The sequence below is a fragment of the Rhinopithecus roxellana genome, chromosome 17 (assembly GCF_007565055.1).
Source record: "Rhinopithecus roxellana isolate Shanxi Qingling chromosome 17, ASM756505v1, whole genome shotgun sequence".
In the NCBI taxonomy this organism is placed as follows: Eukaryota; Metazoa; Chordata; class Mammalia; order Primates; family Cercopithecidae; genus Rhinopithecus; species Rhinopithecus roxellana.
In genome coordinates, this window is record NC_044565.1 from 103,690,743 (window position 1) to 103,709,882 (window position 19,140).

The 19,140-nt window shown below is 38.7% G+C and overlaps 1 protein-coding gene across 5 annotated transcripts in view; it reads right to left on the reverse strand.

Annotated features, from left to right (window-relative positions):
* Positions 1-19,140, reverse strand: part of PPM1B (protein phosphatase, Mg2+/Mn2+ dependent 1B) — an 86,930-nt gene that overhangs the window by 11,909 nt on the left and 55,881 nt on the right. For 4 of the 5 annotated variants that reach the window (XM_030921082.1, XM_010356514.2, XM_010356513.2 and 1 more), the window contains 2 exons: positions 11,084-11,195; positions 10,332-10,389 (listed from right to left, as the gene is read on the reverse strand). In XM_030921082.1, the coding sequence (XP_030776942.1) occupies positions 10,332-10,389; positions 11,084-11,195 (170 nt within the window). Of the gene's footprint in view, positions 1-3,943; positions 4,034-10,331; positions 10,390-11,083; positions 11,196-19,140 lie in introns of all 5 variants that reach the window. The other variant, XM_030921083.1, reaches the window with a different exon arrangement.

A 19,140-nucleotide genomic window follows, 5' to 3' on the forward strand; every position in this document is an offset into this window, starting at 1 on the left:
TGATATTTGATATTATAAAATTTATTATTTTATACACCTACAATGTACCCACAAAAATTAAAAATAAATTTAAAAAATTAATTTTCTTAGGTATAATAATGGTATTATGGTTATATAGAAAAACGTCTTCATTCTTTTTTAGTGAGATGGAGTTTCACTCTTGTTGCCCAGGCTGGAGGGCAATGGCGTGATCTTGGCTCACCGCAACCTCCACCTTGCAGATGTAAGTGATTCTCCTACCTCAGCCTCCCGAGTAGCTAGGATTACAGGCATGTGCCACCACGCCAAGTTAATTTTGTATTTTTAGTAGAGATGGGGTTTCTCCATGTTGGTCAGGCTGGTCTCGAATTCCCGACCTCAGGTGATCCGCCTGCCTCGGCCTCCCAGAGTGGTGGGATTACAGGTGTGAGCTACCGCGCCTGGTTGAAAAATGTCTTCATTCTTAAGAGCTGCATGCTTAAATGTTTACAGGTAAAATATGATGTCTGCAATTTGCTCTCAAAGGGTTCAGTCAAAAAAAGAAAAAAAACAGTAGATACAGAAAGAAAAATAAAGCAACTATGGCAAAATGTTAAGTTGTTGAATCTAGACAGACAATATACAGCTGTTCCAACATATCATATCCCCTTTTTAAATACATTTGGAAGTTTTCATCTTAAAATAAAATACAAAATAGGTTATTGTTGCAGTTGATCTGACACAAACTCTTAACCTTCTTTAGAGACACTTATACTACACTTTCGGAACAAAGATAACACTAATAAAACCATATAATAAATGGCAATGTTTTATTAGAAAAATGAGAGCAGATGAATGTCATTTTTTAAAAAGTTGTCCCCATTGGCCAGGAGCAATGACTCATGTCCGCAATTTCACCACTCTGGGAGACAGGGGTAGGAGAATTGCTTGAGGTCAAGAGTTCTAGGCCAGCCTGGGCAACACAGTGAGACCCTATCTCTACAAAAAATGTTTAAAAGGAGCACGCCCATGTCCCAGCTACTCCGGGAACTGAGGTGAGAGGTCGAGCTAAGTCGAGGAGGTTCAAGCTTCAGTGACCCATGATCGTGCCACTGAACTCCAGTCTGGACGACAGAGTGAGACCCTCTTAAAAAAGAACAAAAAAACAAATGAGTGCTTGTTAGGCTGAGGCGGGTGGATCATGACGTCAGGAGTTCAAGACCAGCCTGGCCAAGATGGTGAAACACTGCCTCTACTAAAAATACAAAAAATTAGCAGCATGCGGTGGCAGGTGCCTGTAATACCAGCTACTCGGGAGGCTGAGGTAGGAGAATCGCTTGAACTCGGAGGGCGGAGGTTGCATTGAGCCAAGATCACACCACTGCACTCCAGCCTGGGCGACAGAGTGAGACTGTCTCAACAACAACAACAAAAGTGCTTGTTTTCCTGCCTCAGACATGTGGCGGGGTGGGGAGGGGGGAACGGGGCGGGGAAGTGTCCTCATGGCAAAAAATGAGATGATACTGGACCAGGCATGGTAGCTCATGCCTGTAATCGCAGCACTTTGAGAGGCTGAGGTGGGTGGATCACCTGAGGTCAGAAGTTTGAGACCAGTCCCGCTAACATGGTGAAACCCCATCTCTATTAAAAATACAAAAATTAGCTAGGCATGGTGTGTGCACCCATAATCTCAGCCACTCGGGAGGGTGAGGCAGGAGAACTGCCTGAACTCGGGAGGTGGAGGAGGTTGCGGTGAGCCAAGATCACACCCACTGCACTCCAGTCTAGGCATCTACCAAAAAAAAAAGAGATGATACTGTGTATCACCCATGTTTTTTGGGTACATATACGTCTGTGTATCTGTTCATGTTAGCATATGTAAAAATACATGAAAAGAAAGGAAATACAGCAATACAATGATAATGGGCAGGGAGTTCAGATACTTTATTTTCTTTGAATTTTCCAATTTTGCACAACAAGCATATTAGCTGTCTTTGAATTTGCAAAATTTATTATGTGGACTTAAAACATGTTTCCCTAAATAAAGTTTATCAGCCAGGGCTGGTGGCTCATGCCTGTAATCCCAGCACTTTGGGAGGTCAAGGTGAAAGGATCACTTGAGCCCAGGAGTTTGAGATTAGCCTGGGCAACATAAGGAGACCCCGTCTCTACACAACAAAAATTTTAAATATTAGGTGTGGCAACACACACCTCTGGTCCCAGCTACTTGGGAAGCTAAGGTGGGAGGATCACTTGAGCCCAGGAGGTTGAGATTACAGTGAGCCATGTTCATGCCTCTACACTCCAGCCTGGGCAATGGAGGAAGACTGTGTCATTCATTCATTCATTCATAAATAAATAAATACAAAGTTTCCCATTTCAATCTATTCAGGAAGCGTTGAGATGGAACAACGTGATAAGTACAATGATAAACCCTATCAGTCTTTAAGAGGAAATTTTCTACTTTATGGTATATCACAAAGACTTTTTAATGCAGGGCCTACAACCCTCTCCCCCAGAAAACCCCCAAACCGAAAAAAAAAAAAAAAAGGATAAAAACCTACCATTTTATTTTAAAAAAATTACAAGACATTAAAACAAAATCTGCTTCAAAGACTTACACATAGAAGTGATTATCAACCCTTGTTCCACATTGGAATTACCTGTGGAACTTTTAAAATTGCATACACGTCAAAGTTCTATTTCAAAACACACAGATTCAGTGGATTTGGGTTGTTCTTTTAAAGCCTGACAGGCAATTTGGATATACAGCCAGGGTTGAAAATCACTGATATAGACTAAATGGCATAACTCTATTTGGAGGTGGACTTATTAACAAGGTTGGCCGAAAGGTTGTTCTATTTGTCGTATTTGGGTCAGTTTTAGCAAGTTCAACAGATAAAGTACCTCTCACTTTCCAACTGACACTTTCATTATGAATCACCTGTATTTCTGTCAATTGCTATAGCAGTGATAGTTTGGGAAGGCAAGTTGCTTTTTAAAAGACATACTAGGTCGGGCACGGTGGCTGACCTGAGGTCTGTAATCCCAGCACTTTGGGAGGCCGAGGCGGGCAGACCACGAGGTCAGGAGATTGAGACCATCCTGGTTAACATGGTGAAACCCTGTCTCTACTAAAAATCAAAAAATTAGCCGGACGTGGTGGAAGGCACCTGTCGTCCCAGCTATTTGGGAGGCTGAGGCAGGAGAACGGCGTGAATCCAGGAGGCGTGGAGCCTGCAGTGAGCCTGAGATCGTGCCACTGCACTCCAGCCTGGGTGACAGAGTGAGACTCCAACTTAAAAAAAAAAGGCATACTAAAACTAAACCATAGCCAGGCACGGTGGCTCATACCTGTAATCCCAGTACTTTTGGAGGCCGAGGCAGGTGGATCACTTTAGTTCAGGAGTTCGACACTAGCCTGATCAACATGGTGAAACCCGTCTCAACTAAAAATACAAAAATTAGCTAGGCATGGTGGTGCATGCCTGCAGTCCCAGCTACTTGGGAGGGTGAGGCAGGAGAATCGCTTGAATCTAGAAGGCAGAGGTTGCAGTGAGCCGAGACTGCACCACTGTACTTCAGCCTGGGTGACAGGGTGAGACTTGGTCTCAAAAAATGAAAAATAAAAAAATTAAAAGCAAAAGAAAACCAAACCAATAAATCAAGTAGAGATGGATTTGCAATGGCTGACATTACAGAATCACTAAATTGAGAAGAACTTTAGCTAATGACCACACTTAAAAGTCATTTTATCTTATGGCAAATTGCACTTTCTCATCACTCTGGATAGACAAGGACTGAAATCTCTTCCCCAGCCATTACATTTGATTTTTCCAAACACTGTTACATAACTCTCTCATGGGCTTTCATTAATATTAGAAGAGAAATCTATTATCTAGGTTCCTGCATTTTCTCTATCTGAACTCATACAATTGATATACCACACCTATTTTTACACATCTATTATAACAATTAACTCTACCTTGCAACGGTTCACAAGACTCTCCACTTAGACTGCAAACTCTTTGAGAGTAAAGACAATTTCATATTCCATTCTATGTCCTCCTATCATCTAGGGAAGGAAAAATAATATTTGTGCTAAGAACTTTACATACATAATCTTACTGAATCCTCACAGGTACCCTATAAAGTAAGAACTCCAGTTATTTTTATAAGTGAGGAAACTAAGGCTCAGAGAGATTTAAGTTATTTGCCACAGTGACAATCTTAGTAAGTAGCAGAGCTCTGATTTGTGCACAGGTATAATTAAGATCAATGTCTATCTTTATGCTCTGTTGAATACACTATGGCGAGTAACATTTTTTGCATATGAAGTACCTCATATAGATAAGACTCTTACTAAAGAAATATTGGTGAATTATAGAACACCACAGGTTATTTCACATTGAAGTTTATATTTCCTTAATATAGTAAAATTAATAATACCACAGAACTCTAGTTATATTGATTAAACTATCATATCAGATGGGATGTTTACAATTATTCTGTAAAGTAAATTGAAGGCAATTACTGAAATGAGAATTTAGGACATCTCCCATCCACCCTAAGTTTTAAGGTTTTACTATCAGCTAGACTAACACAGCTTAAAAATCGAACCTCTCATAATGAAAATACTAACTCACACCAAATAAGACATAGAAATTAGATAAATCAAGCAGACAGTAGTAATAGGAGGGGGAAAGGAAAGTAATCTAAGCACATTTAAAAAAATAAAGTTTAACCAGCTAATATTTATTTGCAGCAATTATTTATCTCTTGAAACACAGCTCTCATAACTAAAATTCTTTTTTTTGAGACGGAGTCTCGCTCTGTCACTCAGCCTGGAGTGCAGTGGCGTGATTTCGGCTCACTGCAAGCTCCGCCTCCTGGGTTCACGCCATTCTCCTGCCTCAGCCTCCCGAGTAGCTGGGACTACAGGTGCCCACCACCACACCTGGCTAATCTTTTGTATTTTTAGTAGAGGCAGGGTTTCACCGTGTTAGCCAGGATGGTCTTGATCTCCTGACCTCATGATCTGCCCGCCTTGGCCTCCCAAAGTGTTGGGATTATAGGCGTGAGCCACTGCACCCGGCCCATAACCAAAATTCTTAAAATGACTACTTACAACAGTAGAGAAAAAGTAAACACTAGTAAAAATATTTCTTGTGGAGTCCTATGCACTGCTTGTCAGACAAAAAAATTTTAAAACTAAAAATTCTTGAATACGACAAAATGTGATACAATTGATGACGAATGAAGATTCTAATAAATTAGATGTTACTTGAAGAATCATGTCAAATTTAATGAATAATTTTAGACAGTGTCATCTGAATGGTCAAGACCACACAGCTAAGTGTTATATCAATCATACCCTAAAAACATAGTGACTAATGTTAGTGCATTTTCAAACAGTATAGGTCTTCTCTATGGCAATGCTTTGACAAGTGAATAAAAAGTAAACATGAAAAAACTAATATTCATATAGTTCTAAAAACTGTGATATAAAAATGTAAAAGCAGTTATGGGTATCGCATTTATCTGTTTGAAGTAAAACAGAAAAATGCATGCAAAATTTAATAATGTAAAAACAATACAGAGATTCTTTTGAGCTCAAAAAGAGACTAATCTGTCCTGTTTTTTCCTCCCCTTCTCTAAGATCAAAATGCCTTAAACCATTTTTGGATTAAGATAAATATGTGTATTTAAATGAAAAATAACTGACAAGGAATTGGGCTTGACTGCTTCAACAACTTTATAAAATATTTACCATTAAAACCAGATTATCTTGTGGTTGGGTGCAGTGGCTCATGTCTGTAATCCCAGAACTTTGGGAAGCTGAGGTAGGAAGGTAACTTGAGCTCAGGAGTTTAAGACTAGCCCTGGCAATGAAGCGAGACCCTGTCCCTACAAAAAATACAAAAAATTAGCCGAGTGTGGTGCTGTGTGCCTGTAATCCCAGCTACTCAGGAGGCTGAGCTGGGAGGATCGCTTGAGCCTGGGAGGTTGAGGCTGCAGTGAGCCATGATGGTGCCATAGCACTCCAGCTTGGGACAAAGAACGAGACCCTGTCTCAATCAATAAAACAGAGTATCTTAAGACTATTAAACATGATATTTACAAAAGAATGGGAAATGATTTTTCCTGGATGGTAGACAGAGGTGGGGTACAGACATACATAATCTCTAACTATCTTAAAAAGGCCACATGGAATAATGTAAAGAGAACAGGTTTTGGAGTCAGCCTAATTCAAATTCTGGCTGCATGATTTATTTAGCTTTGTGACCTGTGCAAGCTACCTCATCTCTGTAAGTCTCATCTGTAAAAGAAAGGTACTGAGAAGATTACCTATGACTCTTTGTGTGTATAAATAAGGGGCTTGGCACAAGTAGGAGCTGGGTAAATACAGGTCACCCCCCTGTGCAACTTTACCCTTGGAAAATTACCAACTTATGCAACTACTTGATCAGTGGCATACTAATTCAAAAGCATTATGAGTCTTTTTCAAGGGAAGAACGTTTTGCATGAAAATATAAAACGCCATAAATACAGACTTTCATACCAATTAGTAACCTCAAATTAATTTTTAAATATATGACTTAAGGACAGCCTTAAGCAAATCACTAGAAATGAATAAATACAAATATTTCCTATTCAAAAAATATTTACTGAGCTTTCACAGTATACCAGGATTGTTGTAAGTGCTTGGACTACAGACGTAAATGAATCAGATAAAGTCCCAGATCTCACAAAATTTATATTCTAGTTATAAAACACAAACTAGCATTTTAGAAAAAGGGAAGGAGTGTGATCCCAGAGCCCTGTCTAATATAAACACAACTTACAGTAAAATGTAGTTTTGCTTTTGCTAGAGATTTTCCAAAAGATTTCTGGGGATTCGTGAATCCCTAGACTAAGAATCCCTGCTAGACTCTGTTACAAATTTGCATTTTAAAAGTTGGGAAAATACCAGTATTGCTTGCGGTAAGAAGATGGAACACATTCTTAAAAGTTAGTTTAGTATGGAACACATACTAAAAAACAAATTTAGTAAACAAGAAGTTTCCCCTAAATAGTAACCTTTCTGAATATATATTAAAATTACTTAATTTCTGACTTTACTTTCTGAAAAATATTTATTTAAAAGATTTGTCTTAATTACAAGAAAAATGAATGAATCCCTATTTCTAGTGGTACTACTTACAATCATTTACAACAGAACAATTCTCTCCGATATAAGGCAGACATTTCAGGAGCCTAAAAAAAACCCTCTGATTTAACTCTGGCTAGAATTCTTTGTTTAAATATCTAAACAAAAATAATTTTTATTTAAAAAACACTTAATTTTTATAATACCTTCCAACTTTCTCCTCTTCTGTAATTCTACCATACTTTCATCTTTCTGACCCTGCAAGTTAATATCCAGCTCCCGGTGACATCATCCACACTGTTAAGAAGCATTTATGGAGCACCTCTGTGGCTAGCTTTTTGCTACAGTGGGTCAAGTTAAGAGCTAAGAATTTAATCACATGTCTGTATTTTCTTCATTCCTTCTCCTTCTGCGGTATTTTTCAGTACATTTCTGCTACTTGCAATTATAGTTCAATATTTTTCTAAGTTAGTGATTATTGTGAAAGGCATATAATGTTTCCCCATTTAGAATTCTAGGCTGCAAAGTCAGTTTTCATAGTAAACAAGGGAAGTTCCTTTAATCGATATATCTATGTAATGATAATAAGTTTACAGTTACCATTTGGTCTCTGTAATTATTTCACAAGTACCTGACTGCCTGCATCTCTTTAATAGGTAAATGTTTCTAACAGATTAAAATACCACAGATTTTTTTTGAGTCTATCATTCTTATGCTCCAAACATAAGGTGGTTCATTACCCTAAAATGATGTCCAAAAGGCTGGTCTCTTAGCAAACACCTCTGCAACCTAAATTCTTATTTTTCACCACAGCAGTTCTCCGCTTTAGCCAAAAAAGATGTCCTTTCTTTTGAAGATAGCTTATACTTTGTCCATGCCTCTCCAGTCCACTTGAAAGGTCATCATCCTCATGTCATTTCTACCATTCAAATCATTCTTCAAATCCTATCTTTTCTCTAAGATGACTTTCCCCCTACTTAGCTGAACTTTCACAGCAATCACTGTCCAATTCACATGGCAATGGTCACATTCTGGATTTTGTCATTTATTTGTTACTAAGCATGGGAAATATTTTGATCATTTAAGGTGTGTTTATAATTACAGTGTAAGCTGTACTGAGCACACAAGTGGGGTCATGTCTTATGTTTTCTAGTCTTCGTCCTCTGTGAATCCACTATATGACACACTGTCAGTATTTGATCTGCTGATATTAACAGAACATTTATGTATGAAGGTAATTAAGTACATTAAGTCCCATTTCTATAGCCAAATAACAATCTATTTAAGGTTTATATATTGAGCATTTCCTCCTAGTTTCATAGTTCCGTTGCCTATTTACTCCCTGTTTATGTAGCTACTATGTGTAATCATTTTTTCTTTTTAAAAAATTTAAAAGTTACCCTTGGTATATGTTAAACAGAAAACCTTGTTTGGAGTAAAAATAGACTATTTTCTTGAGGGACCCCAAAATCCAGCAAGGTATATATATATATGTATTTTTAAAGATTACACATGAGGGTTGTACTTTGAAACATCTAAGGAAATGGGAGTACTTCTACGGCTAATAATGAATCAATAATTCTCTTCTGAGGGCTTATTTCCTCTAATCAAGGTAGTGGATGCCCTGTAGAATCTATAATCTAGCTGAAAAGGAAAGATTCTCTTCTCTCAACCTTCCAAATTACCACCATCCTTTTAGTCATGTCAACATCCTATACTCATTTCTTTGAGGGTTCTCTGATGGATCACACAAAATATTTGTATTTTTAAATTAATTTTCACAGCTTTGGGTCAATTCTTTTTTTTTTTTTTTTTTTTTTTGTGTGTGTGTGTGACGGAGTTTTGCTCTTGTTGCCCAGGCTGGAGTGCAATGGAATGATCTCAGCTCACCACAACCTCCGCCTCCCGGGTTCAAGCAATTCTCCCGCCTCAGACTCCCAAGTAGCTGGGATTACAGGCATGCGCCACCATGCCCGGCTAATTTTGTATGTTTAGTGGAGACGGGGTTTCTCCATGTTGGTCAGGCTGATCTCAAACTCCTGACCTCAGGTGATCCGCCCGCCTCGGCCTCCCAAAGTGCTGGGATTACAGGCGTGAGCCACCGTGCCCGGCCTTGGGTACAATTCTTAATACTTCGAGGTACCTGCCACAAAAAAAGACTCAGAATTACTGCACTAGACCAAGATATAAATTATAATTAGCAATATATAGCATCACTTTTATATGACTCACTAAAACTATATTAATTAAATTTTCCTTTTTGCCAGGACACTTTTACTGTTAAGGAAAAGAAACTCTATTATACTGCTATGTAATAATGAATCCTAGCAAATAATACAATTGAGATGATACATGATTTCTAGCCAATGGATACTGTCTCTCTCAATCTGCCAAGAGGAGCTGGAGACTGGAGGGGGGCTCTTCCTCCCAATCAGTTTCATTTCTAAGTTTGGCTCCCTTAAAGCTTTGAAGCATATATATTTAAATTTAAGTAATTTATTTTTAGACATAAAAACTTGAAAACCCAAGAGAAAAATACTTATTTGAACTAACTTGGATTGGAAAAAAAAAAAAAGACACTTCTGTCTCATGGTAATAGTACTAAAACAAAACAAAACAATACAGAGGAGCAGCTGGCAGCTCACTGACATTTTGAAGGAAAGCAAAATAAAAGGTAAGGGCATAGAGTCTTGGTCTGATGAAGTACAGCAAGGCACAACAGAAACGGTTATCTCAGCTCAACGCTCATATACCCATAACACAACAATAATATTAGAAAAACTATCCTCGGGTATTCCAAGTGGGTATACAGGGGTACTGAAAGGTCTGGTCATAAAATAATAACTCACTCACTATTGCTAACTTCTGGTGATGGCAGCAGCCTGCTGGAGGAGAAATTGAGATATTTAAAAGAGCATTCTTGCCTCAAAATTAAGGTTTAAAGGAGAAGAAGGAAAAGCAGACATATAGAGAATAAAGATAGCGCAAATCAAAAAGGTCATTTGATGCCCAGAAAGTGACAACAAAGCTATCTACAAAACAAAATTTTATCTCTACCTTCAATACATTTTCTTAAACTTTAACTGACACCTTAAAATGAAAAGCAGTAGTAATTTACTACAGACTATAATTTATTATAGACTTCATTAATGTAAATGTACTCATATTTAGTATTTATATTATGAAATTACTTCAAATGCTTATGAAATAAAATAAAACTTACCCCATCACTTTCTCTATGTGGATTCAGTCTACTATAAACAGCTTCAATTACATTGCGCCTAAAAAAAAATCATGCTTTAGTTTTATTAAATTACATAGAATTTTAAGCTTGTGAATATCTCAATATTTCATCCTGACCACACTAAAAAAGTAACTGCTAAACTCTATACTTGTCAAGAACATACTTTCGGCCAGGCGCGGTGGCTCAAGCCTGTGATCCCAGCACTTTGGGAGGCCGAGATGGGCGGATCACGAGATCAGGAGATCGAGACCATCCTGGCTAACATGGTGAAACCCCGTCTCTACTAAAAAAAGTACGAAAAAACTAACCGGGCGAGATGGCAGGCACCTGTATTCCCAGCTACTTGGGAGGCTGAGGCAGGAGTAAACCGGGAGGCGGAGCTTGCAGTGAGCTGAGATCTGGCCACTGCACTCCAGCCTGGGTGACAGAGCGAGACTCCATCTCAAAAAAAAAACATACTTCCTACACTTCACTCTCAGAATCTGATTTTGCACAATCCATTTATACTCATTAGCAAGGAAAGAAGGACCTTCATACCCAAAGAGAATGATAGATTTTTTTTAACATCGTTTTTGGATGAAGTTTTAAGAATTCTTCTCTACCATAAGAAACACTAACCCATTTCACCTCTCTAGATAATTGATGTACTTCTGATTTAAGTTTCCTTACCCCAAATTATTTAATTACTAATTATAAACGAACTCAAAATTAGCTCTTTTTGTTCTACTTACTTGCCAGCAAGACCTCCCCCAGGAGGCAAATTTGGGATATTTTCTGCAGACAAGATGCGCATGACATGGGCAAGATCAGGCATTCCTTCCTCGCCAGACTTCTCCATAATCTCTGTAGGTTTTTAAAAAAAGTTCCTAAATTAATGTGATAAGCCAGTACTCACCAAGAAGTGAAACAAGAATACTATTTGGTAGTACCTATTTTAAAATATATTTTAAAAAATCATCATCAGCACACAAAAAATTTTTAAAAAGTAATACAAGAAGCTACTTATTGACTGAAACACTGTCATGCAGGGGAAAAAAGGAAAACACAGTTATTTGCACATATATGTTCATTCCAGCATTATTCATAAAAGCAAAAATTGGAACAAACTAAATGTTCAGCAACAAGAGGACAGTTAAAAAAACTTTGGTGTAGCCATTGAGTGAAATGGTTTATAATCACTAAAAATTACGTAATAGGTGTCTCGATGAATACAGAAACAGCTACATGGAAAAATACTTCTGATCTAATATTAAAAATAATGTAAAAGTTATGAATGCCATTACTAAAGGATAACAAAAGTTTACCTGGATAAGAATTATAAGAAAAAGGGGAGAAACTAAAAATCATTTTTACAGGTTGATACTTACCTGAAATAGTTATATTCTACAGCATTTTTTTTTTTTTTTTTTTTTTTTTTGGAGACAGACTTTCACTCTTGTTGCCCAGGCTGGAGTGCAATGGTGCAATCTTGGCTCACTGCAACCTCCGCCTCCTGGGTTCAAGCGATTCTCCTGCCTCAGCCTCCCAAGTAGCTGGGATTACAGGCCATGTGCCACCACGCCTGGCTAATTTTGTATTTTTAGTAGAGACGGGGTTTCTCCATGTTGGTCAGGCTGGTCTCGAACTCCCAACCTCAAGTGATCCGCCTGCCTCGGCCTCCTGAAGTGCTGGGATTACAGGCGTGAGCCACCGCACCCAACCCAGGCCTTACTTTTAAAACAAAAAAAGGCAGTGTCTTCAGCAACCCTTGAGACACAAAATCCAAACTGTTTTACCATGCCTCACAAGACCCTTACATTGACTTTAACATTTCCTACTCTTTCAACTTTGCCCCTGCCTCCCTCATCTCCAGAGGATCTACTCAAAGACTTCTACTTTGTAGATCTTCACATGTACTCTTTTCATTGGTTTGGGAACAATTCTCACACTAATCCAACTCCTCTGTATGGTGAATGCTCTTTTTTTTTTTTTTTTTTTTTTTTTTTTTTGAGACGCTGGAGTGCAGTGGCACTATCTCGGCTCACTGCAACCTCTGACTCCCTGGTTCAAGCAAGTCTCCTGCCTCAGCCTCCCGAGTAGCTAGGATTATAGGCATGTGCCACCATGCCCAGCTAATTTTTGTATTTTAGTAGAGACGGGGTTTCACTATGTTGGCCAGGCTGGTCTTGAACTCCTGTCCTCGTGATCCATCTGCCTTGGCCTCTCAAAATGGTGGGATTATAGGCATGAGCCACGAGGCCCAGCTATGAAGGCCTATTTTCATCCTCGAGGTTTCAATTTTATATGTCACATTCTCAAATCCTTCTCTGACCTAAGTCTGAGTAGGTACACTGCAATACATTCCCATATGCATGACATGTACTGCATACTATAATGCTATATACTCCCATATTCATGATGTTTATTGGGTCATAGACTGCAAGCTTCATTAAAGCAGGTCTAAGTTTTCTACCTTAAGTCTGTGTCTTATAGTATAAGGCTTCTCAACATCAACAGCACTGACATTTTATACCAGACAATTTTTTTGTTGTGGAGGTTGTCCTGTGCACTGTGGAATATCAAGCAGCATCCCTGGCCTCCATTCACTAGATGCCAGTGGCACTCCCTCAGCTATAACACCAAAAATGTCTCCAGGCATTTTTGTCTCCTCTACTCTAGTCCAATTTACCACTACCATGTATTAACACATAATTTCTAACTGGTATTTTGCCTTCTCTTGTCCCCTTTATATAATCTCTTCTCCATACAGCAACTAAGAGAGATCATTTGGAAAAAAAGAACAAATCACTCTTGTACTCAAAATCTTCCATTGAATTCCCACCACAAGTCAAATAAAGTCCAAAGTCCTCACATTGGTCTACAGAACCCTACATGATATGCCTCCTACAAACCCCTTAATCTTCCTCTAGTTTTCTACTGGCTCATTCTAACCCAGCTACACTCACTAAGAACATTCCCTCCTAGTCTTTGCTGTTCTCATTGCCTGGAATGTTCTTCCCTCAGATATTCTCTCTCCATGCAGGTCTCTGCTCAAATGTCCTTCCTCACAGAGACATTCCTAACCAATATTCCTTGTTGCTGTCTGCTTACTCTACTTCTCTATTTAAAAAACAGGTTTTTACTAGAATACAAATTCCATAAGATTTCTTTTTCTGCTACATCCTCAGTGATATGTGTTCAGTAAACACTGAGTAAATCTATATGTAGAAAGCAATGTGAACTACTATTTCCTGTTTATTTTAATATTATTCCTTTCCTACCTGACCAAGTCATCACTAAAAGCATATACACAGATTTACCGAGTTACCACAAAATTTAAAGTCATATTACATGATTTAAAACCCCAGAAGAAACACAATGCTCCTGAAGAACACTGCTTTATAAATAAAAAGTTACTTTTTCTTTTTTTTTTTTTAAAGACATGTTCTTCCTCTGTGGCCCAGGCTCGAGTGGAGTGGTGCCATCACAGCTCACTGTTTAACACCAAACTCCTGGAACTCAAGCGATCCTCCTGTTTCAATCTTCCAGCAGCTGGAACTACAGGTGTGCACCAACATGCCCTGCTATTTTTTAAAACTTTTTTGTAGGTCTATGATGACCAGGCTGGTCTTGAACTCCTAGTCTCAAGCAATCCTTCTGTCTCGGCATCCCAAGGATTATAGGTGTAAGCTACTGTGAAGTTACATTTTAAGTACCAACTTAATTTGTAGTGGCTGCCGAGCTAACAATTTTGTTTCCTGATTAATAATAACTATTTGCTACAGGCCCTAGAGATCATATAACATATTTGTTATCTCTCCTATATAATATATACTTTGGAAAGTTACAAACTATGCAAAAGAAAATTAATATTATTAACTCATGTTAAACTGAATTGACCACTCCTTTAAGAAATTAAAATGTGGCTATTACAGAAGTTAAGAGTTTATACAAGTTACAGTTTGCTGAGGACTTACAACATGCTAGGCACCATAATAGGTGCTTAACAAACAAAATTCTCATTTATTTTGACAAAAACTCTTTCCTTGGACCAAACCTTCAGCAAGACTCTTGAGTTCTTTCTGACTAAGAGACTTTGGGCTCCCTCTCTGTCCTTGTAGAAACCAGGCTGACTGAGAATCCTGCCTGCTCAGTTTACTGAAAACCCCCACACACTTGGTATATGACCACTCTGGATATTTCAGCCTGGCCTGCCATCCTATCAAGTCAGTTTAGCCAGAAACCCCTTCCTTATGTTGATGCTTTCTCTTAGTAATAATTTTTCACCCACTGACACTCCCTTCCAGCACTCAGCTCCTTTGTTATAAATTCCACTTATCTTTATGGGACCCCAAGTTGAGTTTAATTTTTCTGCCACTACAAGATTCTATCATAGTGGTGTCCCTATATCTGCTGCCATGGCCCCCCTGAAAAAAATATCTGCCTTACCATCTTTAACAAGTGTCATCAATAAGCTTTTTCTGTAACAATCTATTTAAAAAAAAAAAAAACTCTATGGGGCCAGGTGTGGTGGCTCAAGCCTGTAATCCCAGCACTTTGGGTGGCCAAGGTGGTGGATCACCAGGTCAGGAAATCTAGACCATCCTGGCTAACACGGTGAAACCCCGTCTCTACTAAAAATACAAAAAGAAATTAGCCGGGTGTGGTGGCGGGCGCCTGTAGTCCCAGCTACTTAGGAGGCTGAGGCAGGAGAATGGTGTGAACTCGGAAGGTGAAGCTTACAGTGAGCCGAGATCGCACCACTGCATTCCAGCCTGGGGGACAGAGCGAAACTATGTATCAAAAAAACAAAAAACAAAAAAAACAAAAAAGAACCCTCTATGGTTGGTGTTTTTATCTTTAGTTTCCAATAAAGTAACTGGAGCCTTGAGGGGTTAAGCAAGTTGGGTAAGATCACATAACAGGCAGCTGACCAAACTTGAGAGTTCTTCCTAAAATAAAAACTACCCGGTTTCTTTATGAATGAGGAAGAAGGAAACTGAGAGAATTCCTTCCATCTTCTGATAAACTATAGTCAGCAATCTGCAACCCCAATATACTACAATTTATCATTAAACATTAACTCCTATAAAAATAGCTCCTCTTAATAATATTATCAATAGGAATATAACCGTATCTGACATAATCTTCAATGTGTTCTTACATGTTTCTCACGTTTCCATCACCCTCAAAGCAGGACTCACTGAGACTCAAAAGCACTGAGACCTAAAAACAAGATTCATTTAGGGCTGAGGAAACTGTAGGCCCACAAAAAACTTTAAGCACATTGTTTAGGGTGCATAGCTAGATAGTTGTAGAGACAGAAAAGCTAAATCCCCATTCTCCAAATTTGCAAAAGACTCTCCTTGGTTTTATACTTTTAACTGTAATTATATATTAGAAATCACAGATCTTCACACTTCAAAACTCTCACCAATTACTGTGGCCTACTATATACAAAATGACTCATAACAGGCCAAATTCAACAAGCCCATTACACCATCATCATAAGTTATATCATTCAAATGTATTTTCTCCTAAAAAAAAAAAAAAATCAAAACATAAAAGTGTTAGGAGAAAATACAGGTAACTACGTAACCTTGAGTGGAAGAGCTTGGTATGATATCAAAGTTCTCCCGCAAAGAAAAGAAAAAAGACTGACAATCTAACTTTATAAAAAGTAATTTCATATCTTAAAAATAGCATATATAAAATCAAAAGGTTATATTAAGATTATGATACTTAGCTTCTCAGGGTTGAAAGTAAAAAAGAAAAGGGCCTTAAGACTGAAAAATACATTCTCAATTTATCAGGGTAACCACTAAATTTTTTTTTTTAACTAAATGGAATTTTTTTTTTTTTTTTTTGAAACAGAGTCTTGCTCTGTCGTCCAGCCTGGAGTGCAGTGGCACAATCTCGGCTCACTGCAAGCCCCACCTCCCAGGTTCACGCCATTCTCCTGCCTCAGCCTCCCGAGTAGCTGGGACTACAGGCACCCGCCACCACACCCGGGTAATTTCTTTTTGTATTTTTAGTAGAGACGGGGTTTCACCGTGTTAGGCAGGATGGTCTCAATCTCCTGACCTCGTGATCTGCCCTCCTTGGCCTCCCAAAGTGCTGGGATTACAGGCCTGAACCGCTGTGCCCAGCCTACTAAATGGAATTTTTTAAAGACTGTGTAACTAATAAGCAAATCCTAGGATGAACTGGAATACATCTAAAAGGCAAGAATGGAGGATTAAAAAAAAAATAGATGAAACAAGAAAGACGGCAGATTTAAACTCAAACATATCAGCAATTACATTAAAGATAAACAGACTAGCTTCTCCCTTCTCTTGTTCCTGAATAATTTTGTCCAACACCATTAGATTTGCTTAGCTAAGCAAAACAAATCTTTCAGGGAGTGGAGGGGGAAATAGTGGCCACAAACTGGTCCAGAATGGGATATTCATGGCTAACCACAGTAAGCATAGCTTTAGGATGGCTACAGGGATGGGCAATGTGGAGTGAGGAAGGCATATGCATGAAGGTTAGCCGTGATAAAAGAGAGTTATAAATATGAAAACGGAGAAAACTACAAAAAATCCTGTAATACTATACAGTTGTGGGCAGGACAAAAAGATGCTACAACAAGTTTTAAGAGGTTCTCATTGGCTGAAACAGTTTATAATGCAACGAATAGAAGAGGAATCCGCGAGTCTGTGCTCATATAAATAAACAGGTAGAAAAGAAAATTTTTCTTTGCAGTAAAATGCTAACACATATAAAAAGAATGACTGAGCCAGGCGCTGTGGTTCACGCCTGTAATGCCAGCACTTTCGGAGGCCAAGATGGGCGGATCACCTGAGGTCAGGAAGTTTGAGATCAGCCTGACCAGCATGGAGAAATCCCATCTCTATTAAAAATACAAAACTGGCCAGGCATGATGGCACGTGCCTGTAATCCCAGCTACTCAGGAGGGTGAGGCAGGAGAGTCACTTGAACCTGGGAGGCGGAGGGTGCGGTGAGCTGAGATCACGCCATTGCACTCCAGCCTGGGCAACAACAGCAAAACTCCATCTCAAAAAAAAAAAAAAAGAATGACTAAATCAGAAAATCACCAGTTGGCTATCATTCTTCAGGCAAAAATCACAAATGGATGCTAAAACTATCTGCTGAAATCTTAATGGGTAATATAGGTTATTAACAATCTCAAAGTGTATCCCCATAGAATACTTATGAGCAAATATAACATATTTATTAAATACTTATTAGGTATAACATAATTATTAATTAAGTAACCTGAAACATAACAACCCAAGAAAGTCACAAAAGATGTTAACATTATAAATCAACATTGCATGCCTCCCTGATTGTGATGCACTGAGAACAATCTACAATCACTTCCACGGTATTCCTGCCAATGTATAACCTAAATCTTATCAAGAGGAAACATCAGCCAACCCAAGCTGCACATTGCACAATCCTGTAATCTTAAAAAATGTAAAGGTCCACAGAAATAAAAAAAAGAAATAAAAGAAATAAAAATAAAATAGAACTTTTTCCATTGAGGGTGAGACTAAAGAGGTATGATAGCTAAATGCAGCACACATGCTCTAGACTGCACCTGGACCTACATATGATATTACTGGGATAATCAGGGAAATTTAAATGGGATCTGTGGATTACATATTAATATTGTATCAACGTTAATTCCTTAATTTTTTTCCCCCTCGATACAGAGTCTCGCTCTGTCATCCAGGTTAGAGTGCAGTGGCATGATCTCGGCTCACTGCAACCTCTGCTTTCCAGGTTCAAGCAGTTCTCCCACCTCAGCCTCCCGAGTAGCTGGGATTACAGGCACCCGTCACCAGGCCTGACTAATTTTTGTATTTTTAGCACAGATGGGATTTAACCATATTGGCCAGGCTGGTCTTGAACTCCTGACCTCCTGATCCGCCGACCTTGGCCTCCCAAAGTGCTGGGATTACAGGTGTGAGCCACCGTGCCGGGCCAATTTCCTAATTTTTATGGATGTACTACAGTTATGTAGTGTTATGTAATCTTCGTTTTATTAAGGAGTACTGATATATCACATTTGCAACTTTCAATTGATTTGGCTCAGGAAAAAGGTAGTAACATGGGGGGCAGGGGAGTAAGGGGAGAGAGAGGGGAGAGGGAAGGAAGGAGGAAGAGAGAAAATGAGAATGTTACAGAAAGTATATACAGAGATGCACCAAACGTGGTATTATATAAACAAATGAGGAATCTAGGTAAAGAATACTACATGTACATGGGAGCTCCTGTGATACTTTTGCAACTTTTCTGTATGTTTAAAATTATTAGGCTGGGTGTGGTGGCTCACGCCTGTAATCCCAGCAGTTTGGTAGGCCGATGTGGGAGGATCGCTTGAGTCCAGGAATTTGAGACCACCCTGGGCAACACAGTGAGGCTCATCTCTACAAAAAATAAAGAAAACTAGCCAGCTGTGGTGGCACATGCCTGTAGTTCCAGCTACTTGGGAGAAGCTAAGGTGAGAGGATCACTTGAGCCCAGGGAGTTGAGGCTGCAGTGAGCCGAGATCACGCCCCTGTACTCCAGCCTGAGCAACAAAAAGAGCAAGACCCTGTCTCAAAAAAATAAAAAAATTATTGCCAAATGAAGTTTAAAAAAATATGTAAAATAATCTTTTGAAACACTAATCTTAACTCTATCAATAAAAGGGAAAGGATACTGTAATGAATTGCAATGATAATTAAACCAGGAAGGGAGAATTAGTATTAGTGGAATTAGAGTACTTGGTTTTCATGATATTGTTAAGGGAAATTTC